This window comes from Garra rufa, chromosome 15 (assembly GCF_049309525.1).
Source record: "Garra rufa chromosome 15, GarRuf1.0, whole genome shotgun sequence".
In the NCBI taxonomy this organism is placed as follows: Eukaryota; Metazoa; Chordata; class Actinopteri; order Cypriniformes; family Cyprinidae; genus Garra; species Garra rufa.
The window spans coordinates 44,187,650-44,214,929 of NC_133375.1; the positions used below are offsets into that span (position 1 = coordinate 44,187,650).

At 32.8% G+C, this 27,280-nt stretch overlaps 1 protein-coding gene across 3 annotated transcripts; it reads left to right on the forward strand.

Moving 5' to 3' along the window:
• The first annotated feature begins 5,779 nt into the window (after window positions 1–5,779).
• On the forward strand, window positions 5,780–21,743 carry LOC141286731 (GRAM domain-containing protein 2B-like). Of its 3 annotated transcripts, none has more exons than XM_073818832.1 (14): window positions 5,780–5,931; window positions 8,189–8,308; window positions 8,390–8,477; window positions 10,896–10,965; window positions 11,051–11,154; window positions 13,994–14,089; window positions 14,856–14,927; window positions 15,009–15,077; window positions 16,640–16,754; window positions 16,845–16,952; window positions 17,031–17,121; window positions 18,175–18,276; window positions 18,441–18,564; window positions 20,468–21,743. In XM_073818832.1, the coding sequence occupies exons 1-14, from the start codon at window positions 5,822–5,824 to the stop codon at window positions 20,513–20,515; spliced, it is 1,317 nt and encodes a 438-aa protein (XP_073674933.1). In that variant the 5' UTR covers window positions 5,780–5,821; the 3' UTR covers window positions 20,516–21,743. The 3 variants fall into 3 exon arrangements, with proteins under 3 accessions (XP_073674933.1, XP_073674935.1, XP_073674934.1); XM_073818834.1 differs by having other exon boundaries at window positions 18,483–18,564; XM_073818833.1 differs by having other exon boundaries at window positions 17,040–17,121.
• Window positions 21,744–27,280: the final 5,537 nt, after the last annotated feature.

Here is a 27,280-nt window from a genome sequence, read left to right on the forward strand (position 1 = left end):
AAAACCGACTGCTTTTCCAATTGAAAATTGGAATTAATAGACTAATTAATTAATCTGTTAATAGACTTCGTTGAATAAACGTAATACACGTTTAAAAATCAAACCCAGGCGTGGGTGTTTTTATATCACTGTATTTCTGAAGAAAGACTGTCTTTAGAAAATGTCATTTTCATTTCATCCTGCATAAGGCAGCGTTTTTAAATTAAGAGCTGCTTTGTCTATAGCCATTACATTACCGGGGAAACCTCTTTTTTCGTGCTTAAAGCATCTCCTACCGGGAAGTAATGAGTTTGCATTTTTAATAAATCAGTCTAATTTACGCAGCCAACATATTTCGCTTGTTATTAAAAAAATAATCTACTCTAGAAGGACTCAGCTGTTGTTATTGATTCTATTTGGATGTCTACCGGAAGTTAAGTTTGGGCCACAAAAGCGCTCATGCGCAGTAACGTTTGTTTATGTTGTTGCCGTTGAAACCGTCTATATATATATATATATATATATATATATAGCAGTGGTGTATAAAGTACCTGAAAGCCATACTTAAGTAAAAGGACAGATATCTTTCCAGAAAATGACGTTGGTAGAAGTTGAAGTCACTGTTTAGAATATTACTTGAGTAAAAGTCTTAAAGTATGTGCAGCAAATCAGAATGATTTCTGAAGGATCATGTGACACTGAAGACTACAGTAATGATGCTGAAAATACAGCTTTGATCACAGAAATAAATTACAGTTTAAAATATATTCAAATAGAAAGCGGTTGTTTTAAAAAGTAAAAATATTTCACATTTTTACTGTTTTTGCTGTACTTTGGATCAAATAAATGCAGGCTTGGTGAGCAGAAGAGACTTCTTTAAAAAACATTACAAATCCAAAACTTTTGACTGGTAGTGTGTATATACAATTTATTTTTTTATTTACTTATTTATTTATTTAAAAATATATATAAAATTGTGCCTTAGTGTCCCTGGTCATCAATATACACATTTACTTTTATTCATTTAGCAAATGCTTTTAATCCAGACTTAGAAATGCAGAATATACAGAGATTTATCCTAGGCTCCATTATAACAAAGAAACAAAAACTTACATTTACTTAAATCTATTTAATGCAATTTACTTAAAATGTAAAAACTTGTAAGTATCTATGTAATAAAGTTGTAATAATTATAATAAAGCTTCACAAACGCCACTACTAGATAGGCTACTAATATTATTTATATTTTAATATAATTGTCAAAGTACTTTTATTATCTTTTATGTGTCTTAAAATATAATTATTTATTAATTATTTTATTTGCTTTGCTGTATATCACTAAAGTAGTTCCAAATCAACACATTTTTAATTGTATTCTCTCAATCTCTCTAACATAAAGATATTTATAGCGTATCAGTCCTGATTAGTAAAAGATTTCCCAATTAGAAATTAACCTTGCATTTAATTTCTTCTGTCTTTTTTTCTGACATTTTTGTCCAATTTGCAAATTCACAATGATTTGTAGATCGCTATTAGACATTGTTTTTGTATTTCACAGTTCATGATGATGAGGAAAGTCATACAGAAGATCATATTCACTATGTCCTGTTTTCATTAAAAGATCTTTTCATCTTTTTTTAAGAATAAGCAGCAGTAATGACACCTATTTTGATCAATGACAGATTTGTATATTAATGTTTTGTATTTAAAACAAGCATTCATTCACGCTTCAACAGTATTTATGCATTTGGTATTTACTAAAATGTCCAGATAAATATAACTACTCACCAGCTGAACTGTCAATGGGTTTCATAAATTGGGTTGAAGTTCAAAGTGTTTTGTTGATGTTTTGTAACGCGTCTGTATGTCGCGCGTTTATGACGCACTGACGCGCCTCACACGCGTGTTTCTGCGCAAGCGCGACACCTGGCGGACAGAAGGCAGTCAAAAGTTAAACAATTTATTGCTTTCATACTTTTAAAAACTTTATAATCTGATAACTGCAAATTTTTGTATTGAAGGTTTTCTAAAATGTTAGGTTTTAATATGCAAATGAGCCATTATTTAATGAAATATGCGCTAATAAGAGGAATAAAATGTTGTATATAATCAAGCAAGTTAAATATAAACAAATTCCTCTGTGAAAACCTTCAGGATATAGACAGGAACACAAATGTAAAGTGTGGTGTGTGTAAGTGCTGCTGAAGTGGAGATTTATGGCTCAGTGTAGGAGAAAAAACTCTTGGCCTTTAAATATATGGATTGTAATTGAAATCTATTGACACAAATAGATAAAATGCTATAAAAGAAAGACTTAACAGTGTCTTTTGGGTGTTTTCTTTCCACTAGTCTGAAAAAACCCTTCAGGAAACACCAAAAAGCTTGACAGGTGCATGAAAAAACAGTGTTCGCCTGCAGTGTCTTCTCTTAACTGCTTGAAATCCAGACATTATTTATAATGCTACATTTCAAACATTTTATATGTTTTATTATTATTATTACAAAACTACATTTTTAAATTCACTTTTAATGAGAGAGTTGGCGTGAATACTAAAGGAAAATCAGCACTCATGCACACATTTCATTTCGGGTCATTTCAAAGTTTATAACTTTGCTATAATAACAACAAATGGAAAATATACTAATAATACATAACCAGATAAAAAGGTTAGGTTGGCTTGAGAAAGCCTAGCTTGAAAGTTTAAAGCAGCTGTAAAAGCTTAAAGTTTTGGACTTTATATGAACGGATTAGATGATTAGCATGTTGCTAGCATGATTAGAATGTAGTTAGCATGATTTTAACATTTTTATAGCATGTTTAATGTTTCTGATTAGCAAGTTACTAGCATGTTTCTAGCATAATTAACATGTTGCTTGCATTATTAGCATGTCATAGCAAGTTGCTAGCATGTTTCCAGGCTGACTAGCAAGTTGCTAGCACATTTCTTACATGTTTCTAGCATGATCAGCAAGTTGTTAGCATGTTGCTAGCATAATTGACATGTTACTTGGATTATTGCCATGTCATTAGCCAGTTGTTAACATATAGCATGCTTTTTTTTAGCATTTAGCATGATAAACAAGTTATTAGCATGTTTCTAGCATGATTTGCAAGTTAATAGAATGTCATTAGCATAATTCTAAAATGATTAGCAAGTTGCCAACACATTTCTAACATGTTTCTAGCATGATTCGCATGTTGCTTGCATGATTAGAATGTGGTTAGCATGATTTTAACATTTTTCTAGCATATTTAGTATTTTTCTGATTAGCAAGTTGCTAGCATGACTTTAGCATGACTGACAAGTCACTAAAACATGTTTCTAGCATGATTAGCAAGTTGATAGCACATTTAATGACTTTAACATGACTGAAAAGTCACTAAAACATGTTTCTAGCATGATTAGCAAGTTGCTAGCATGGCTTTAGCATGACTGACAAGTCACTAAAACATGTTTCTAGCATGATTAGCAAGTTGCTAGCATGACTTTAGCATGACTGACAAGTCACTAAAACATGTTTCTAGCTTGATCAGCAACATGTCATTAGCATGTTTCCAACATGATTAGCAAGTTGCTAGCATGTTTTTTATGCTGATTAGCAAGTTGCTAGCATTATTAGAATGTAGTTAGCATGATTCTAGCATCTTTCTAGCATGTGTAGTATGTTTCTGATTAGCAAGTTACTAGCATGATTAGCAAGTTGATAGCATGTTTCTAGCATGATTAACATGTTACTTGCATTATTAGCATGTCATTAGCATGATTAGCAAGTTGATAGCACATTTAATGACTTTAACATGACTGAAAAGTCACTAAAACATGTTTCTAGCATGATTAGCAAGTTGCTAGCATGGCTTTAGCATGACTGACAAGTCACTAAAACATGTTTCTAGCATGATTAGCAAGTTGCTAGCATGACTTTAGCATGACTGACAAGTCACTAAAACATGTTTCTAGCTTGATCAGCAACATGTCATTAGCATGTTTCCAACATGATTAGCAAGTTGCTAGCATGTTTTTTTATGCTGATTAGCAAGTTGCTAGCATTATTAGAATGTAGTTAGCATGATTCTAGCATCTTTCTAGCATGTGTAGTATGTTTCTGATTAGCAAGTTACTAGCATGATTAGCAAGTTGATAGCATGATTAACATGTTACTTGCATTATTAGCATGTCATTAGCATGATTAGCAAGTTGATAGCACATTTAATGACTTTAACATGACTGAAAAGTCACTAAAACATGTTTCTAGCATGATTAGCAAGTTGCTAGCATGGCTTTAGCATGACTGACAAGTCACTAAAACATGTTTCTAGCATGATTAGCAAGTTGCTAGCATGACTTTAGCATGACTGACAAGTCACTAAAACATGTTTCTAGCTTGATCAGCAACATGTCATTAGCATGTTTCCAACATGATTAACAAGTTGCTAGCATGTTTTTTTATGCTGATTAGCAAGTTGCTAGCATTATTAGAATGTAGTTAGCATGATTCTAGCATCTTTCTAGCATGTGTAGTATGTTTCTGATTAGCAAGTTACTAGCATGATTAGCAAGTTGATAGCATGTTTCTAGCATGATTAACATGTTACTTGCATTATTAGCATGTCATTAGCATGATTAGCAAGTTGATAGCATGGCTTTAGCATGACTGACAAGTCACTAAAACATGTTTCTAGCATGATTAGCAAGTTGCTAGCATGACTTTAGCATGACTGACAAGTCACTAAAACATGTTTCTAGCTTGATCAGCAACATGTCATTAGCATGTTTCCAACATTATTAGCAAGTTGCTAACATGTTTTTTTATGCTGATTAACAAGTTGCTAGCATTATTAGAATGTAGTTAGCATGATTCTAGCATCTTTCTAGCATGTGTAGTATGTTTCTGATTAGCAAGTTACTAGCATGATTAGCAAGTTGATAGCATGTTTCTAGCATGATTAACATGTTACTTGCATTATTAGCATGTCATTAGCATGATTAGCAAGTTGATAGCACATTTAATGACTTTAACATGACTGAAAAGTCACTAAAACATGTTTCTAGCATGATTAGCAAGTTGCTAGCATGGCTTTAGCATGACTGACAAGTCACTAAAACATGTTTCTAGCATGATTAGCAAGTCGCTAGCATGACTTTAGCATGACTGACAAGTCACTAAAACATGTTTCTAGCTTGATCGGCAACATGTCATTAGCATGTTTCCAACATGATTAGCAAGTTGCTAGCATGTTTTTTTATGCTGATTAGCAAGTTGCTAGCATTATTAGAATGTAGTTAGCATGATTCTAGCATCTTTCTAGCATGTGTAGTATGTTTCTGATTAGCAAGTTACTAGCATGATTAGCAAGTTGAAAGCATGTTTCTATCATGAATTTGACAGTTGGAGTTTGAATTTTGACAGTTGGAGTTTGAATTGTGTTGATGATTTATTTGAACATTCCCTCAATGTAAGTCTATGGGATTTTGATGATTTTTAATCTTCCATTTGATGAAAACTGTAAGTGAGATCAGTCTGAAATGATAGAGCACACTAAGTGAGATCAGTCTGAAGAGTTTGGAGAAGAAGAAGAATAAAAAGCTTAAGTAGCAGAGCAGTAATGAGAAGTTATTTCCAAACTATTTCCTACATATTATGACATAGATTTGTAGATTTGTTTAGTGGTTTTGGAGATGTGATCCTCTCTTGAGCTCAGTTTGTTTTGTTCAGCTGCAAATCTGCTTTAGTCAGCAAAACAGCAAAATCACTGATTAACTCGGAGCTGACTGTGGGTCAAAAGCTCCTCACAGAGCTTCAGAAGAGCCTCAGAAACGCTGATGATCCAAAGCAGATCCTGATGGAGAAACATCTAGTTTCTGAAGACTCTGTTCAAGGCAGAAATGATGCAGCGAGACCCATGTGCTCCGTTCCTCCTCATCAGCAGATGAACGAGAGTGTGTTACCGCGGTAAGATCACCATCATCTTCTCTCATTCAATCAGATTCAGTTGTGATTCACAGAATAATGCAAAATGCATAGTCATCATTCTATTATCATAAATCAAGCATGGAGACATTTTGTGTTTGAGTTCATTTTAAATATCCATAATTTCAGATATTGTGTAATAATATGGAACAGAGATCATGTCTGTTGACTGTATATGAGCAGAAGGACTTTGTCTTGTGTTTTTTGGCAAACACTGAACATGAAGGTGAACCACCAGCCACTGACAGCAGATAAACACAGAAGAATCATTCTGACTAAACCTCCATCACAAAACCTTCGAACTTTCGAAAATAATGTTTTTTTTTTTCATTGGACATGATAGTTTGAAGAACCTTTAACATACATGGTGCTTTTAATGTTCTTTATAGAGAAAAAAGTTTCTTTAGATTGTTAAATAGTTTTTTTCACAGTAAGAAAAATTATTCTTTTAAGAAACTGTTAATGGAAAGATTCTTTTGAGAACAATAAAATGGTTCCTTTATGGCATCATTGCGAAAACAATATTGTGAGTTTGACGTTTTTCAGTCCTTTCAACTGATTCATTACAGCAAATCATTTTAGAGAGTCATTTGTTAATGATTCAGACTCAACTGTTCACACTGTAGTCATTAGACTGATTCATATTAGTGAGTCTGAGACTGTTTGTTAGTCTTTTTGACTGATTCATTACAGTGAATTGGTTAGAGAGTCATTTGTTCATGAATCAGACTCCACTGTTCACACTGTAGTCATTAGACTGATTCATATTAGTGAGTCTGAGACTGTTTGTTAGTCTTTTTGACTGATTCATTACAGTGAATCAGTTAGAGAGTCATCTGTTCATGAATCAGACTCCACTGTTCACACTTTAGTGATTAAACTGATTCAGTTTGTCAGTTTGAGACTGTTTGTTAGTCTTTTTGACTGATTCATTACAGTGAATCAGTTAGAGAGTCATCTGTTCATGAATCAGACTCCACTGTTCACACTTTAGTGATTAAACTGATTCAGATTGTCAGTTTGAGACTGTTAGTCTTTTTGACTGATTCATTACAGTGAATCAGTTAGAGAGTCATCTGTTCATGAATCAGACTCCACTGTTCACACTTTAGTGATTAAACTGATTCAGTTTGTCAGTTTGAGACTGTTTATTAGTCTTTTTGACTGATTCATTACAGTGAATCAGTTAGAGAGTCATCTGTTCATGAATCAGACTCCACTGTTCACACTTTAGTGATTAATCTGATTCAGATTGTCAGTTTGAGACTGTTTGTTAGTCTTTTTGACTGATTCATTACAGTGAATCAGTTAGAGAGTCATCTGTTCATGAATCAGACTCCACTGTTCACACTTTAGTGATTAATCTGATTCAGATTGTCAGTTTGAGACTGTTTGTGAGTCTTTGTCCGATTAATTACAGTGATTCAGTTAGAGAATATTTGTTTGTGAATCAGACTCAACTGTTCACACTTTAGTGATTAAACTGATTAATTTTGTGAGTTTGAGACTGTGAGTCTTTTTGATTGAATCATTACAGTGAATCAGTTAGAGAGTCATTTGTTCATTAATCAGACTCAACTGTTCACACTGTAGTCATTAGACTGATTAAAATTGTGAGTTTGAGACTGTTTGTGAATCTTTTTTAACTTAATAGCTTTATTGGCATTGATGAACCTTCAACATCCATGGAACCACTAAAAGTTCTTTACAGTGGAAAAATGTTCAAATGTTTTTCACAATATAAGAAAAATGTTTATTTTTAAAGAACTGTTTGCTAAAACTTTCACAAAATAGCATTAATAGTCCTTCATTCGGAAGCAGGAAGTGAGTTTGTAGTGCTTGAGATTGAGTTTGCTGAAAGACTCTTGTTTCAGTAACACTAAACCACAGCTTGAATGCTCTTGTGTAACTGGAAGAGACGGGTCAGGTTAAATAACAAGTGACGAAGGCATTACTGGTAGAGGAGACGGTAAAACAGCACAGCTCTGTTGTCAGACATTAGTAAATAGTCTTCCAGAAATGGTTAAATAAGCCTCTGTAATGCAAGTTTTCCAGAAGATGTTTATAAGCTTGAAGGATCTCCAGAGGATCACAGCAGGCTGAAGTGTTTCCCAAGGTAACATGAGATGTTTGTGCTCAGTCCTGTTGCTGTTTGCTTGTAAATTCGTCTTAAACTGATGTTTATAAAAATGCATTAATGTATTTGTACGGGTTTTTCTTTTTCCCATCTGTTTCACAGTCAGAATGCTGAAAACATAGACGAGGAGGAAGGACACAAGATGACGAGGCCCGACGCTTTCATCTCGCTGGATGCTGAAGCTGACGTCTCCATGAGGAGAAGAAAAGCAACCCTCGTCAGGTCCGTTCATGTGGTTTTAATCAAACATTAATCAAACACTTTCACACTGCAGCTTTACTCCAGATGTGTCTCTTGATTCAGATCCAAAACATTTGATCCGTCGCTGCTTCTGCAAGTCCAGAGTGACTCCGAATCCAAGTGTGAACGCAGGAAGCCGCAGTCCTGTCAGGTGCGTCCCAGTGCGATTTCACTAGCATTCACATACTATTAGTGTTTTTATTAATATAAAGAAAAAAATAAGTGGGATTTACTTTGAACCAGAAATTTGCTGGTAAATTTCACAAATAATTTCAAAGAAATGGCAAGAAAAACATGGACATTAAATTTTAAAGTAGAAACTGACTTTATAACACGCAATTGTGTTTATATTTCACAGTTCTGAGAAAAAAGTCAGAATTGTGAGTTTATGATGCAATTCTGAGGAAAAGGTCAGAATTGTGTGATATAAAGTCACAATTCTGACTTTATAACTTGCAATTGTGAGTTTATATACCACAATTATGACTTTATATCTTGCAATTCTGACTTTATAACTCCCAATTGCACATTTATATCTCACAGTTCTGAGAAAAAATTCAGAATTGCATATTTATGATGCAATTCTTAGAAAAAAGTCATAATTGTGAGATACAAAGTTGCAACTGTGTCAAAAAAAGTCAGTATTGCTAGTTTATTTCTTGCAATTCTGACTTTATATCTTACAGTTGTGAGTTTATATAACACAATTCTGAGAAAGAAAGTCAGAATTGCAAAGAAAGTCAGTTTATATCACGCAATTCTGACTTTATTTCTTGCAATTGTGTGTTTATATCTCACAGTTCTGAGAAAAAAGTCACAATTGTGAGTTTGATTCAATTGTGGGGAAAAAAAAATCAGAATTTTGAGTTTATTTCTTGCAATTCTGAGTTTATTTTTTGCAGTTGTGCACTTAAATCTCACAGTTCTGAGAAAAAAGTCAGTATTACGAGTTTATATCTTGCAATTCTAATTTAATTTCTTGCAATTGAGAGTTTATATACTGCAATTATGACTTTTTAACTTGCAATTATGCATTTATATTTCACAGTTTTTAGAAAAAAGTCAGAATTGTGAGTTTATGATGCAATTCTGAGGAAAAGGTCAGAATTGTGTGATATAAAGTCACAATTCTGACTTTATAACTTGCAATTGTGAGTTTATATCTCACAGTTCTGAGAAAAAAAGTCAGAATTGCATATTTATTATGATGCAATTCTTAGAAAAAAGTCATAATTGTGAGATACAAAGTTGCAACTGTGACAAAAAAAAGTCAGTATTGCTAGTTTATTTCTTGCAATTCTGACTTTATATCTTACAGTTGTGAGTTTATATAACACAATTCTGAGTAAGAGAGTCAGAATTGCGAAGAAAGTCAGTTTATATCACGCAATTCTGACTTTATTTCTTGCAATTGTGTTTATATCTCACAGTTCTGAGAAAAAAGTCAGAATTGTGAGTTTATATGACGCAATTCTGAGATATAAGTCAGAATTGACTATTTCTCACAATTGTGAGTTTATATACCACAATTCTGACTTTATATCTAGCAATTTTGACTTTATAACTCACAATTGTGCATTTATATCTCACAGTTCTGAAAAAAGAATGTCGGAATTGCGAGATACAAAGTTGAAATTATAAGAAAAATAAGTCAGAATTCTGACTTTATTTCTCACAATTGTGAGTTTATGAATCAAAATTCTGACTTTATATCCAGCAACTTTATAACTTGCAATTGTGCAATTATCTCACATTTCTGAGAAAAAAGTCATAATTGTGAGATATAAAGTTGCAACTGCGAGATAAAAAGTCAGTATTGCGAGTTTATTTCTTGCAATTCCGACTTTATTTCTCACAATTGTGCGTTTATATCTCACAGTTCTGAGGAAAAAAGTCAGAATTGTGAGATAAAAAGTCACAATTATTTTTCTTATTTTTTATTCAGTGGCAGAAACAGACTTCCATAAATTATCCTTGTTTTATTTAGTTTAATATTGTTATTTAAATATATTATTATAAAATAATATTTTACAGGCTATTTAGAAGTCGTTTTTTTTCTGTTTTAATTTTAATTTTAGTTAAACCATATATTTTATATAGTTATTTACTAGCAATATATTGCTAGTAAACTGCACAAATAACTACAAAGAAATGGCAAGTAAGTCATTAAATTAAAAATTTTAAGTAGAAAAACTAAAGTAGCATTTCCTTGTAAAATCTTTGTTGTATTTACAACTTTGAAAAATCATGTTTATGCTGTTTGTAGTTTTATTTCAGTTTTACTAGTTTTAGTTCACCAAGTTAAATGTTGCCTTGAAAACCTGCTGAAATAAAATGGGTTTAAAAAGTTTTTTGTATTTTATTTGATTTCAGTTAAAGTTTAATTTCAAGAATTTTTTAGGTTTTTTTTCTCCTCTAATGAGGAATGTTGAATGAATAAAATTTGAATCTACTCTTAAATTGTGCATCTAGTTGATTCAGATTAATTCGACAGATTTCATCAGGTTTTATTTACAGTATGAATGAATCGTGATCTACACCACTGAATGTGAAACATGTTGTGTTTCAGTCTCTGCGCACTAATATCCAGTACCACAAAGTTTTTAAAGACATAGGTGAAGATGAACAACTGAGACAGAGTATGTTCGACCAGTTTGATTTATTTCACTATTACTGAACATGTAAAGAAGATTTGATATTATAAATGTATTTTCCTGCATCCAGGTTACACATGCGCCCTGCAGAAGGACATCCTGTACCAAGGGAGACTGTTTGTGTCCGATAACTGGATCTGTTTTCATTCCAAAGTGTTTGGAAAAGACACTAAGGTACAACCTGAAAACTGCTGAAAAACAAATCTGGAATAACAAAGTTTTGTTTTTATTTTTATAAAATAATGCTCATCAAGGCTGTATTTACTTGATAGAAAATACAGCAAAAATTGTGAAATATTATTTAAATTTTAAATAACTGTTTTCTATGTAAATATACGATGGAACCTATTGTATCCGTTGGCATTGTTCTTCTTCCGTTTCTTCTGCATTGAGTCTATGGCCGCCCATAAAACTGCTTGTGGGAAAGTTGTGTAATTTGGCACACTGTTAGAGGCCAGTCTCAACATTAACCATAGTAAGTTTGGAGTCTCTAACTCAAGCTCTCTAGCGCCACCACTTGTCCAAAGTTTCACTTTCTTTATGCTAATAACTTTTGAACCGTAAGTTCAAAATTCTTTTTTTCTCTGATTCCTTGGTCCATGTCAAGTCGAATGAAGTCCAAAATTAAAAAATCTTAGGGTTTAGTTTTTTTTTTCTTCCTATTTTTAATAGTTCGTAAAACCTACCGTCGTGGCCAAAAGTTTTGAGAATTATAAATATTGGAAATTGGAAAAGTTGCTGCTTAAGTTTTTATAATAGCAATTTGCATATACTCCAGATTGTTATGAAGAGCGATCAGATGAATTGCATAGTCCTTCTTTGCCATGAAAATTAACTTAATCCCCCAAAAAAACTTTCCACTGCATTTCATTGCTGTCATTAAAGGTCCTCCTGAGATCATTTCAGTAATCGTATTGTTAACTCAGGTGAGAATGTTGACCAACACAAGGCTGGAGATCATTATATCAGGCTGATTGGGTTAGAATGGCAGACTTGACATGTTAAAAGGAGGGTGATGCTTGAAATCATTGTTCTTCCATTGTTAACCATGGTGACCTGCAAAGAAACGCATGCAGCCATCGTTGCGTTGCATAAAAATGGCTTCACAGACAAGGATATTGTGGCTACTGAGATTTCACCTAAATCAACAATTTATAGGATCATCAAGAACTTCAAGGAAAGAGGTTCAATTCTTGTTAAGAAGGCTTCAGGGCGTCCAAGAAAGTCCAGCAAGCGTCAGGATGGTCTCCTAAAGAGGATTGAGCTGCGGGATCGGAGTGCCACCAGTGCAGAGCTTGCTCAGGAATGGCAGCAGGCAGGTGTGAGCGCATCTGAACACACAGTGAGGACAAGACTTTTGGAAGATGGCCTGGTGTCAAGAAGGGCAGCAAAGAAGCCACTTCTCTCCAAAAAAAACATCAGGGACAGATTGATCTTGTACAAAAAGTATGGCGAATGGACTGCTGAGGACTGGGGCAAAGTCATATTCTCCGATGAAGCCTCTTTCCGATTGTTTGGGGCATCTGGAAAAAGGCTTGTCCGGAGAAGAAAAGGTGAGCGCTACCATCAGTCCTGTGTCATGCCAACAGTAAAGCATCCTGAGACCATTCATGTGTGGGGTTGCTTCTCATCCAAGGGAGTGGGCTCACTCACAATTTTGCCCAAAAACACAGCCATGAATAAAGAATGGTACCAAAACACCCTCCAACAGCAACTTCTTCCAACAATCCAACAACAGTTTGGTGAAGAACAATGCATTTTCCAGCACGATGGAGCACCGTGCCATAAGGCAAAAGTGATAACTAAGTGGCTCGGGGACCAAAATGTTGACATTTTGGGTCCATGGCCTGGAAACTCCCCAGATCTTAATCCCATTGAGAACTTGTGGTCAATCCTCAAGAGGCGGGTGGACAAACAAAAACCCACTAATTCTGACAAACTCCAAGAAGTGATTATGAAAGAATGGGTTGCTATCAGTCAGGATTTGGCCCAGAAGTTGATTGAGAGCATGTTCAGTCCAATTGCAGAGGTCCTGAAAAAGAAGGGCCAATACTGCAAATACTGACTCTTTGCATAAAATTTGCCAATATCTTACAAACCGTTACTCCAATCCACACAAAGCCATCGTAGGAAATTTGGAAACATAGTGTGCTGGCAATATGCTAATGTCCAATTGCCAAAATTGTGATAGTAAGTTGCAAAAAAAAATGCAAACAAAGTCAGCCATCTGTCATTTTTTCTCTTCTCATATAGAAAAATGTCTATAACTCCAAAACAAAATGAGATATTTTCACCAAATTTGACACACATATGTATGAGCACACTCTAAGGACACATTGGCATTGTGTCTCTTGGTGGCACAACAAAACATGAAATTGTGATTGACTTCAATAGAGTATTATGATAAAAAAAAAATGCTACATTTTTACCAATGCATTGGTGTACCATTACAAAACTTTGTATGTACCATCGAGACCATGACCTGAAAGTTTTCTAAATGTTTTGAGACAGTGCCACCTTGTGGTCAAAAGTGACAACCGATTATATTGTATTACTAGTGGTTGTTTTATGATTTTTCAACAATTTTGACTAAACTCACTTTAAAGTAGCTTCAATTACTCATTGCTGCACTTGTTCTGATGCTTTGCTTGCCTTGCCCCCATAATTGCTGCTTTCAGCTATATTTTATTTCTGCGATCAAAGCAGAAATGAAATGAGTTTTTAGCATCATTACGCCAGTCTTCAATGTCACGTGATGCTTCAGAAATCATACTAATATACTGATTTGCTGCCCAAGAAGTATTTCTGATTATTATCAGTGTTAAAAACAATATTTTTGTTGAATCTGTCATTGAATGTATTTGAAATAGAAATCTTTTGGAACATTAGACATGTCTTTTCTTTCACCATTAATCAATTTAATGCATCCTTGATGAATAAAAGCATTAATTTCTTGAAAAAAAAAAAAAAACCAGTTATTTGATTCATATGCATCATATTGTTTTTATTTCAGATTGTGATTCCAGTTTCTTCAGTAGCAGTCATCAAGAAAACAAAAACTGCCATCTTGGTGCCAAACGCACTGGTTGTTTCTACAGCGCATGAGCGGGTAAAAGACATTTACAATACGTGTGTACAAATGTGCATTAATTTATGTTTAATTAATGCACAGATAATCACGAGTTAATGTATAATTATTGAAGAACTAAGCAATTTATTAATGATTACTACATCAGCAACTAATGAACATTCTGTATGATTCATAGATTAAGTAATCAATAAATTGTTATTAGTAAAATGTGTCATAATGTATTAATTCCCCAACAACCCCTTTTATTAACTAATAGTGTAAATTAATGTATTAATTAAATGGGTTCAAGTCATGTATTTCAACTTGCAGTTGTCTGCTTTAATTAATCATAAGTAAAGTAAAGTCAATAAGTAAAGTCATAACATAATTATATATTTGCAAATCATTAGCTAATGAGTAATTAAAGCAGACAACTGTAAGTTGAAGTACATAGCTTTGACCACTGTGGTAACTAACGCATGAATTTACACTATTAGTTATTAGGGAATTAATACATTATGGCACAATTAACTAATAACAATTTATTGATTACTTAATCTATGAATCATACAGAATGTTCATTAGTTGCTGATGTAGTAATCATTAATCAATTGTTTAGTTCTTCATTAATTATACATTAACTCGTGATTATCTGTGCATTAATTAAGCATGAATTAATGCTTATTTGTGCACACGTATAGTAAAGTGTTACCGACATTTCACTCTCATGTGAATAAACTTAAATAAACTTGTGAATTTGTCTGTACATGTGTGTCTCTAATTGCTGTTACTGTGTTTTTTACAGCATGTGTTTGTTTCGTTTCTGTCCCGAGACACGACCTACAAGGTTTTGATGTCTGTTTGCCCTCATCTGGTTGTAAGTCCTTCAGTCACACACATTTAATTCAATTGAACTGAATCATGTAGTTTTTGATGAATAAATGTGGTCTGATTGCAGGAGAAGAGTCCTGGGATCAGTCAAATACCATCCCAGAGCCTGAGAGGACATCCGACGTCTCTGCCAGCGGTACGAGTGACATTTTTATGGTTCACACTGCAGACCAATTCAGATGAGTCTTTTTGATTGATTCATTACAAAGAATCGGTTCGGAGAGTCATTTGTTCATGAATCAGACTCAACTGTTCACACTGTAGTCATTAGATTTGATTCAGATTGTGAGTTTGAGACTGTTTGTGAGTCTTTTGACTGATTCATTACAAGGAATCGGTTAGAGAGTCATTTGTTCATGAGTCAGACTCATCTGTTCACACTGTAGTAATTAGATTTGATTCAGATTGTGAGTTTGAGACTGTGAGTCTTTTTGACTGATTCATTACAAGGAATTGTTTAGAGAGTCATTTGTTTATGAGTCAGACTCATCTGTTCACACTGTAGTAATTAGATTTGATTCAGATTGTGAGTTTGAGACTGTGAGTCTTTTTGACTGATTCATTACAAGGAATTGTTTAGAGAGTCATTTGTTTATGAGTCAGACTCATCTGTTCACACTGTAGTAATTAGATTTGATTCAGATTGTGAGTTTGAGACTGTGAGTCTTTTTGACTGATTCATTACAAGGAATTGTTTAGAGAGTCATTTGTTTATGAGTCAGACTCATCTGTTCACACTGTAGTCATTTGATTCAGATTGTGAGTTTGAGACTGTGAGTCTTTTTGACTGATTCATTACAAGGAATTGGTTAGAGAGTCATTTGTTTATGAGTCAGAATCATCTGTTCACACTGTAGTCATTTGATTCACATTGTGTGTTTGAGACTGTTTGTGAGTCTTTTTCATTGATTCATTAAAATGAATCATTTAGGAGAGTCATTTGTTCATGAGTCAGACTCAACTGTTCACACTGTAGTCATTTGATTCAGATTGTGAGTTTGAGACTGTGAGTCTTTTTGACTGATTCATTACAAGGAATCGGTTAGAGAGTCAATTGTTTATGAGTCAGATACATCTGTTCACACTGTAGTCATTTGATTCACATTGTGTGTTTGAGACTGTGAGTCTTTTTCATTGATTCATTAAAATAAATCATTTAGGAGAGTCATTTGTTTATGAGTCAGACTCATCTGTTCACACTGTAGTTATTTGATTCAAATTGTGTGTTTGAGACTGTGAGTCTTTTTCATTGATTCATTAAAATGAATCATTTAGGAGAGTCATTTGTTCATGAGTCAGACTCAACTGTTCACACTCTAGTTATTTGATTCAAATTGTGATTTTGAGACTGTTTGTGAGTCTTTTTCATTGATTCATTAAAATGAATCATTTAGGAGAGTCATTTGTTCATGAGTCAGACTCAAGTGATCTGTAATGATTAGAAAATTTTGAAAACGTGTGAATGGTTCTGAACTTTTCGTTAGTAATTCTGACTCCTGTTATTTTGTTAAGTGCAGTAAAGCTGCTCCCTATACATTTGAAAAGATCAAATGATCTTTCTTATTTTGTGATAAGACTGTGTGATGAAACATTTTTATAGATAGTTTTGATCCAGTTAACTAATATTAGGCCTTTTTTTGCAAATCTATTTATCCATTCAAGGCTGTGTTAAACATTGACACTGGTGTCTGTGCTCAGGATTTCACAGGAGATCTGTCAGATTTGGACGGCCCGGTCACACAGACGGGTCAGCACATAGACGACAGCAGCAGCTCCGACTGTCCAGAGTCACCAGAATTCATCAAAACTCCTAGTGTGTTTAAAGATCATGTTTTTGAATTTCAGTACCATTCTGATGTGTTACTGACTCTTTATTCTTTCATGACATGTGATTGTGTCATAGAATTCCCGAAACGATCCCAAGCTTTTATTGAAGTGACTAAAAGAGATGGTGAACTGGATTCTCACACACAACAAGAAACCAACGCCACTGGAAACTTACCATACACTGGTAAAACAATCACACACACCTTGAGTCTTTCTGGGATCATCAGGCTTCAGTGATTTGTTGATGTCTGATGTGTTTTAGGTTTTTCAGGACTGGCAGAGGTGGAGTTCATGAAAACACTGCGGCCGGTGTCTCTCTCTCTGAACGCTCTGGTGATGATCTATCTGTCTCTGTGAGTCTATAAACTTCTCAGATATCATTCATTCATTCACTAGTGGTCAAAAAGTTTGGTGTATACAAAAAATAATATTTTTGTTCAAGAAAAAATCATTAAATGTATCAAAAGTGACATTTTAATGTTACAAAATATTTCTATTTCAAATAAATGCTGTTCTTCTGAACTTTTGTTTCATCTGTGAATCATGAAAAATAAAACATGTCACGGTTTCCACAAACATATTGTGCAGCACAACTGTTTTTAACATTAATAATAATCAGAAATGTTTTTTGAGCAGCAAATCGGTATATTAGAATGATTTCTGAAGGATCATGTGACACTGAAGACTGCAGTAATGATGCTGAAAATACAGCTTTGATCACAGAAATAAATTATATATTAACAGATATTCACATAGAAAAATGCTATTTCAAATTTTAATAATATATCATTATTTTTGATCAAATAAAAACAACAAAAAAACAGAGAGATGAGATGATGATGGAGAAACATGATCCTCCAGAAATCATTCTAATATGCTGATTTGCTGCTCAAGATACATTTCTGATTATTATCAATGTTGTAAACAGTTGTGCTGCCTGATATTTTTGTGGAAACTGTGTTACGTTTTATTTTTCAGGATTCAGGGATGAACAGAAAGTTTTAAAAAAAGAGCATTTATTTGAAATAGAAATCTTTTGTAACATTATAAATGTCTTTACTGGTCACTTTTGGTCAACTTTTTTTTAACATTATGTAGTTTTGTATCACGGTTTCCACAAAAATATTAGGCAGCACAACTGTTTTCAACATTGATAATAATCAGAAATGTTTTTTGAGCAGAAAATCAGTATATCAGAATGATTTCTGAAGGATCATGTGACACTGAAGACTGCAGTAATGATGCTGAAAATACAGCTTTGATCACCGAAATAAATTACATTTTAACAGATATTCACATAGAAAACCACTATTTCAAATTCTAATAATATATCACATTTTTAGCATGTTTTTGATCAAATAAATGCAGGTTTGGTGAGCTGGTTTGATTTGCTCTTGATCTCTCAGGGTTTGTGTCCTGCTGTTGTCCTCGTGTTACATGGCGTTTAAGATCGTGTCTCTTGAGGAACGTCTGACATCTATTGTGTCAATGGAGTTTCCTCATAAAAGGTAAACTTATTCAATGGCTTTAACGGTCATTTATTTTTGTTAAAATTGCATAATTGGTGTTATTTGGTAAAGCAAATTTTTTCTTTTTTTTTTTTACATTTTTTAATAATTCTAATATTTCATGCTTCATATAATCTGTTTTTGTTGTTATCTTTGTACATTAGATATCATGTGGCTCAATTCTGTATGCCTGCCTATGATTCCAGAGATGAATATCAAATCCTGTTTGCTGGGGATACAGCTGAGATCTACTCGGTTCTTTCTGCAAGTCTTCTGAAGCTGGAAAAGGTTTGTCTGTTTGAACACAACTGTACGTCTCAGAACAGAAAGATTGGTTTTCTTAATCGAACACAACTGTGTGTGCAAATGTGCTCACCCTTGGGCCATCCAAGATGTAGATGAGTTTGTTTGTTCATAATACACTCTTTAAAGGGGAAACACTGCAGGCGTTTTTCATGCATCTGTCAAGTTTGAGATTTTGGCCTTTTTGGTTTTTCATGAAGTGTTTTTTTCAGACTAGTGGAAAGAAAACATACAAAGACACTGTTAAGTCTTTCTTTTATAGCACTTTATCTATTTGTGTCAATAGATTTAAATTACAATCCATATTTTTAAAGGCCAAGAGTTTTTTCTCCTACACTGAGCCATAAATCTCCACTTCAGCAGCACTTACACACACCACACTTTACATTTGTGTTCCTGTCTATATCCTGAAGGTTTTTACAGAGGGATTTGTTCACATATCATTTGCTTGATTATATACATTTTCAGTGTTGGGGAGTAACTAGTTACATGTAACGCAATTAATTTAATTACAATTGTAGTTAGAAACAGTTACTGAGAAAACATGTGTAATTAAATTACAGTTACTTGTGAAAAATGACAGCGATTAAAAAGGGGATTACATCTGAATTTTTTCACACACTCACCCCCACTTACAGATCTAATTGACTTCTTTCATAAAATGCTCTAAAATGAGACACCAATGTTTCAGGAGTTTAGGACACATGCTTATACGATAACTGTTTTATTTCCTATTTGGGTTTATAAATAAACTCTATTTTTTAAGATTGTTTTTTCCAAGGCATTTTTAGATGCTTGTGTTTCCTGTCATAACTATGCAAACATTTAATTTCAATATATATATATAATATTATATTATATTATACTATATTTAATAATACATTTTTTTTTCAGCAATGCCAAAGAAGAACCATTCTTGGTTCCCCAAAGAACCTTTCAGTGAACAGTTCCTAAAAGAACCATTTTGAAGAACATTTTACAAATCTAAAGAACCTTTTTTGACTTTAAAGAACCTTTACTGCATTTGAAAGGTTCCATGGATGTTCAAGGTTCTTCATAGGACCATCGATGCCAGTAAAGAACCTTTATTTTTAAGAGTGTATTTGTAGATAACTGAGGTTCCATCACTTGCTCACCAATGGATGTGAATGGGTGCCATCAGAGTGAGAGTCCAAACAGCTGATAAAAACATCACAACGATCCACAAGTAAACCACACCACTCCAGTCCATCAGTTAACATCTGGAGAATAAGACAAAAGCTGAAACACATCCATCATGAAGACATTTTTAACTCAAATACGAGTCCATTATCTATGATAATGCTTCCTGCAGTGAAAAAGTGGTCTGGTCTGAATCAAGAGAGAAATCTGCGGAGATCAAGCACCGTTTACAAGCTAAAACAGCTCTAAACAAATATGTGGCTGGATTTTGATGTGAGAGACAACAGGAGATGGAGGAAGCATTATTATGGACTATGGACTGAGTTAAAAAATGTCTTAATGATGGATTTGTTTCAGCTTATGTCTTCTCCAGATGTTAAGTGATGGACTGGAGTGGTGTGGATTACTTGTGGATTATTGTGATGTTTTTATGAGCTGTTTGGACTCTCATTCTGACGGCACCCATTCACTACAAAGGATCCATTTGTGAGACAGTGATGGAATGACACATTCATCAAAATCTGACGAACAAACTATATCTACATCTACATCTTGAATGACCTAAAGCTGAGCACATTTTCAGCACATTTTTAATTTTGGTTGTACTACTCCTTTAAGCATTGTGAAGATTTTAAAGATTTAAAGATGATCATATACAGTGATTAGGATTATGAGTGATCGCTGAGAGTCAGGAGCTCTTCTAAACAACACAATCATGCTGTTGCAGATTCACAGAAACCTGCAGAGACTGCTGGAGACTGTGTCTGAGGTCTGACTGAAGATCATACGGGAGGTTAAGGTAGTTCTCACAAAGGAAAACCCATGGAAATGAAAGCCATTCCAGTTTCTGTCACGATTTCACTGTTTAGTAGTAATAACTAGTAATCATTGGCTTTTATACAAGCATTAGAAGTCATAAACATTAGGGTGACTGAACTGTATATAAACAATGAAATTACTTTATTTGAATAAAGACATTACTGATATTTGTCTTTGTATGAATAATGTACAGTGATTCTTTCTGAATCTCATTAGATATACACTGCAGCTCAAAAGTTTGGAATCAGTAAGATTTTAATGCCTTTTAAAGACTTTTTTGCTCTGTGTTTATTTGATTAAAAATACCAGAAATAAACTGTAATATTGTGAAATGTTAATGCAATTTAAAATAGTGGTTTTCTATTTTAATATACTTTAAAATGTAATTTATTTCTGTGATGCAAAGCTGAATTTTCAGCATCATTACCGCAGTCTTCAGTGTCACATGATCCTTCAGAAATCATTCTAATATACTGATTTATTATCAATGTTGGAAACAGTTGTGCTGCTTAATATTTTTTGGAACCTGTGATACTTTTTTTCAAGATTGTTTGATCAATAAAACGTTCAAAAGAACAGCATTTATTTAAAATAGAAAACTTTTGTAACAGTTAACACCTTGTTCAAAGTTTGGGGTCAGTCATTTTTTCTTTCTTTCTCTCTTTGAAAGAAATTATTACTTTTATTCAGCAAGGATGTGTTAAATTGATAAAAAGTAATAAAACAAATACTTATATTGTTAGAAAAGATTTATATTTTGAATAAATGCTGTTCTTTTTAACTTATTATTCATCAAGGAATCCTAACAAAAGTTTCACAGGTTTCAAAAAATATTAAGCAGCACAACTGTTTTTAACATTGATAATAAAAGTAATAAATCAGTATATTAGAATGATTTCTGAAGGATCATGTGACACTGAAGACTGCTGATGAAAATTCAGCTTTGCATCACAGAAATAAATTATATTTGAAGGTATATTAATATAAAAAAACTGTTATTTTGAATTGCAAAAATATTTCATAATATTACTTTTTTTAATAAATAAAAGGAACTTTGATGAGCATAAGATACTTAAAAAAAAACATAAAAAATCTTACTGATCCCAAACTTTTGAGCAGCAGTATACATGAATGAAAAACAATGTATTTTTTGTCATTAGTAGTGAATAAAGTTTGTATATGAAGATTTTCATGTCATCAGTGTTTTGGCACCGATCGGGGAAGTTTTGAGATGCTTGTCATCGTGGGCCGAACCGGATCTGATGATTTTATGTGTGGTTATTGTAATTTAATGAGGCACAACTTGCAGATGTTCACAAAGAAACACAAACCCTGCTGCGTTTATTTCTCTGGATGAAATGGGATAGTGAGTGAGGCATGACGAATGAAGAAAAACAGAGCACACTGAACGTATGAGAAAGACAAAGCGATTTTCCTGATCCCATGTTCTCTGAAACACAATGTTCTTTTGAGGGCGGTGGTTTACGAAGGATCTCTTTCAGCTCGGCATTGTAAAGAGTTGGCTTGTGAAAGAGCGTCTTGTGTTATATGCTAATGTGACTGAATGTCATCCCTCCTCTCCACAGAAAACCATTGTTTCACTCCCAACTGGAATGAGGATGAGTGATGGGACGAGGGGAAATTGAGGTTTTGAGCTCTTAAACAGTGTTAGGGAAAGCTACTTTTAAAAGTAATGCGTTACAATATTGAGTTACTCCCTAAAAAAGCAACTAATTACGTTACTTAGTTACTTTATGGAAAGCAATGCGTTTCAATATTGAGTTACTCCCTAAAAAAGCAACTAATTACGTTGCTTAGTTACTTTTTGTAAAGTAATGTGTTACAATATTGAGTTACTCCCTAAAAAAGCAACTAGTTATTTTACTTAGTTACTTTTTGGAAAGTAATGCGTTACAATATTGAGTTACTCCCTAAAAAAGCAACTAATTACGTTGCTTAGTTACTTTTTGTAAAGTAATGCGTTACAATATTGAGTTACTCCCTAAAAAAGCAACTAGTTATTTTACTTAGTTACTTTTTGGAAAGTAATGCGTTACAATATCAAGTTACTCTCTTAAAAAGCAACTAATTACGTTACTTAGTTACTTTTTGTAAAGTAATGCGTTACAATATTGAGTTACTCTCTTAAAAAGCAACTAATTACGTTACTTAGTTACTTTTTGTAAAGTAATGCGTTACAATATTGAGTTACTCCCTAAAAAAGCAACTAGTTATTTTACTTAGTTACTTTTTGGAAAGTAATGCGTTACAATATCGAGTTACTCTCTTAAAAAGCAACTAATTACGTTACTTAGTTACTTTTTGGAAAGTAATGCTTTACAATATTTAGTTACTCCCTAAAAAAGCAACTAGTTATTTTACTTAGTTACTTTTTGGAAAGTAATGCGTTACAATATTTAGTTACTCCCTAAAAAAGCAACTAGTTATTTTACTTAGTTACTTTTTGGAAAGTAATGCGTTACAATATTTAGTTACTCCCTAAAAAAGCAACTAGTTATTTTACTTAGTTACTTTTTGGAAAGTAATGCGTTACAATATTTAGTTACTCCCTAAAAAAGCAACTAGTCATTTTACTTAGTTACTTTTTGGAAAGTAATGCGTTACAATATTTAGTTACTCCCTAAAAAAGCAACTAGTCATTTTACTTAGTTACTTTTTGGAAAGTAATGCGTTACAATATTTAGTTACTCCCTAAAAAAGCAACTAGTTATTTTACTTAGTTACTTTTTGGAAAGTAATGCGTTACAATATTTAGTTACTCCCTAAAAAAGCAACTAGTTATTTTACTTAGTTACTTTTTGGAAAGTAATGCGTTACAATATTTAGTTACTCCCTAAAAAAGCAACTAGTCATTTTACTTAGTTACTTTTTGGAAAGTAATGCGTTACAATATTTAGTTACTCCCTAAAAAAGCAACTAGTTATTTTACTTAGTTACTTTTTGGAAAGTAATGCGTTACAATATTTAGTTACTCCCTAAAAAAGCAACTAGTCATTTTACTTAGTTACTTTTTGGAAAGTAATGCGTTACAATATTTAGTTACTCCCTAAAAAAGCAACTAGTTATTTTACTTAGTTACTTTTTGGAAAGTAATGCGTTACAATATTTAGTTACTCCCTAAAAAAGCAACTAGTCATTTTACTTAGTTACTTTTTGGAAAGTAATGCGTTACAATATTGAGTTACTCCCTAAAAAAGCAACTAGTCATTTTACTTAGTTACTTTTTGGAAAGTAATGCGTTACAATATTTAGTTACTCCCTAAAAAAGCAACTAGTCATTTTACTTAGTTACTTTTTGGAAAGTAATGCGTTACAATATTTAGTTACTCCCTAAAAAAGCAACTAGTTATTTTACTTAGTTACTTTTTGTAAAGTAATGCGTTACAATATTGAGTTACTCCCTAAAAAAGCAACTAGTTATTTTACTTAGTTACTTTTTGTAAAGCAATGCGTTACAATATTGAGTTACTCCCTAAAAAAGCAACTAGTTATTTTACTTAGTAATGCGTTACAATATTTAGTTACTCCCTAAAAAAGCAACTAGTTATTTTACTTAGTTACTTTTTGGAAAGTAATGCGTTACAATATTTAGTTACTCCCTAAAAAAGCAACTAGTCATTTTACTTAGTTACTTTTTGGAAAGTAATGCGTTACAATATTTAGTTACTCCCTAAAAAAGCAACTAGTTATTTTACTTAGTTACTTTTTGTAAAGTAATGCGTTACAATATTGAGTTACTCCCTAAAAAAGCAACTAGTTATTTTACTTAGTTACTTTTTGTAAAGCAATGCGTTACAATATTGAGTTACTCCCTAAAAAAGCAACTAGTTATTTTACTTAGTAATGCGTTACAATATTTAGTTACTCCCTAAAAAAGCAACTAGTTATTTTACTTAGTTACTTTTTGGAAAGTAATGCGTTACAATATTTAGTTACTCCCTAAAAAAGCAACTAGTTATTTTACTTAGTTACTTTTTGGAAAGTAATGCGTTACAATATTTAGTTACTCCCTAAAAAAGCAACTAGTTATTTTACTTAGTTACTTTTTGTAAAGTAATGCGTTACAATATTGAGTTACTCCCTAAAAAAGCAACTAATTATTTTACTTAGTTACTTTTTGTAAAGTAATGCGTTACAATATTGAGTTGCTCCCTTAAAAAGCAACTAATTGCGTTACTTAGTTACTTTTTATGGAAAGTAATGCATTACGTTACTTTTGCGTTACTTTTTAAATCTGGGCAGGGCTTGCTTGTTTGTTTTTAATATAAGAAGTTCTATTTTTGGCAAATGCTAAAGCCTTTTTTACACCAAAAGCTTCAGGCTTAGAGAAAAGTAAATTGACGTCTGTACAGTAGACCGCAGAAGAAAAAAGTTAACTCAATAAAAAAAGGAAAACAAATGTTAGATTATCTTGAGTAATCTTTGCTTATTAGTATGGATGAATTGGATCATCGAAGGTCAGCAGCAAAGCCATCAGTTAATAAAATGGGATTAAATACATAAAGGATATTTGTATTATTTAAGATTTAATTATGCCAGGTTTGTGTTGAATTTGACTGTTTTTATTCATTTTGAAGAACACTGTATCTGTTTTTTAGTGAGAGAGATGAATTAATGCATGTTCACATTTATTCTAGAACTAAAGTAACATCTTACTCACAATTTCTCTCAACATGGGGACAGGAGAGCTTTTAATCAATAAATGAGGGGAAGTAACAGGCGTTACTCATTTGCAAAAGTAACTCAGATATGTTCTTGTCAATTAAAAAGTAATGCGTTACTTTACTAGGTACTTTGAAAAAGTAATATTATTATGTAACTTGTGTTACTTTTAATGTGTTACCCCCAACACTGCAAATAAACATCATGAAAATACCTGACGTATAGGTGACTATAGCTGTTTCTTCTTCTTTTTTTACCCAATAGCAAGATTTTAAGTTTAAATATGCATTAAGGGTTCTTTTTAACAACCTTTTGCATTAAAAAATTATTTTTTAGTAGAACAAATATTCCTTTGATTAAAATGACTTTATAAAACTGCGGAAGAAACAGACTATGTACTATTTTAGATTATCTGTATAGCTGGATTATTATAGTTAGCTAAAATAAAAAACATTTTCATTTATTGATCATGTTACCCTGGACCACAAAACCAGTCTTAAGTAGCATGGGTAAAATACATTGTATGGGCCAAAAATAATTAAGATATTAAGTGAAGATCATGTTGCATGAAGATATTTTGTAAATTTCTTACTGTAAATATATCAAAACTTGTTTTGATTAGTAATATGCATGGCTAAGAACTTCATTTGGACAACTTTAAATGTGATTTGCTCAATATTTAGATTTTTTTGCACACTCAGAGTCTAGATTTTCAAGCAGTTGTATTTCGGCCAAATATTGTCCTATATCCTAACAAACCATGCATCAATGGAAAGCCTATTTATTTAAAACAAATCTCAAATTCAAAAATTCAAAAATGTCTGGTTTTGTGGTCTGGGGTCACATTTAGAAAACATTTTCAAAATTATAGAATGCAATGTTCTTCTGATGTTTACATAACCAAGAAAAAACATAATTAATAGTACATTACAAACTGGTTGGTCTAAAATGTAAAAAACATTCAGAAATACTGTGTTCATAATGGTTTGAAAATGATCAAATGTAGCGTTGCTCTAACTCTCACATAAACATTCTTTAGATGTAAATAAAACAATGTAACATTCAAATGTAGCATTCTCACACCATTTGAAAAAATGATAAAATGGAATTTTTCTGTAACATTCACCATAACCAAGAAGAAATGTTCTTAATATATTCAAAATTGATGTTTTGAATATTTAAAATATATATATATATGTTCAAAATGATAAAATGTAATGTTTATTTGCATAACAAAGAAAAAAATGTTATTTAAAAAGAGAGCAATTACATTTAACATTCTCACAACATTTTCAAAATACCGAATGTTTCTCAAAAATGTACATAACTGAGGAAAAAAATGTAAGTATATTAAAATGGGTGTTCTAGACATTGAAAGAACATTTGTGATCCGGGACCTCGTCTTAATAGCAGTTGTATCTCAACCAAATACTATCATATCCTAACAAACTGTGCATCAATGGAAAGATCATTTATTCAAAACAAATCTCAAATCGACCCTCATGACTAGTTTTGCGGTCCAGAGTCACATTTCAAAATATTAATCATCTCAATAATACTAAAACACTGTTACTGTATGATTACACTTGTATCATATAGGCTAACATGTCAATGAATTTACATAAAATATTGCTTACTGGTAGTTAATGTTAGTTAAAGTATTAGCTCATTAGCTTGTATGAAACCAAACGCGTCTGTGTTTTGCGCGCAATTACGCACCGCTGGAGACGCGCGGTGACGCACACGAAAACATCGATGTAAACATCAGAAAACAGCTGATATTATTCGACCCTGATCCTAAACATATTTTTCAGCGTTTGCATGAAACCAAACGCGTCTATGTTAAGCGCGCAATTACGCACCGCTGGAGACGCGCGGTGACGCACACGAAAACATCGATGAATAGGCTACATCAGAAAAAGCTGATATTATTCGACCCTGATCCTAAACATATTTTTCAGCGTTTGCATGAAACCAAACGCGTCTATGTTAAGCGCGCAATTACGCACCGCTGGAGACGCGCGGTGACGCACACGAA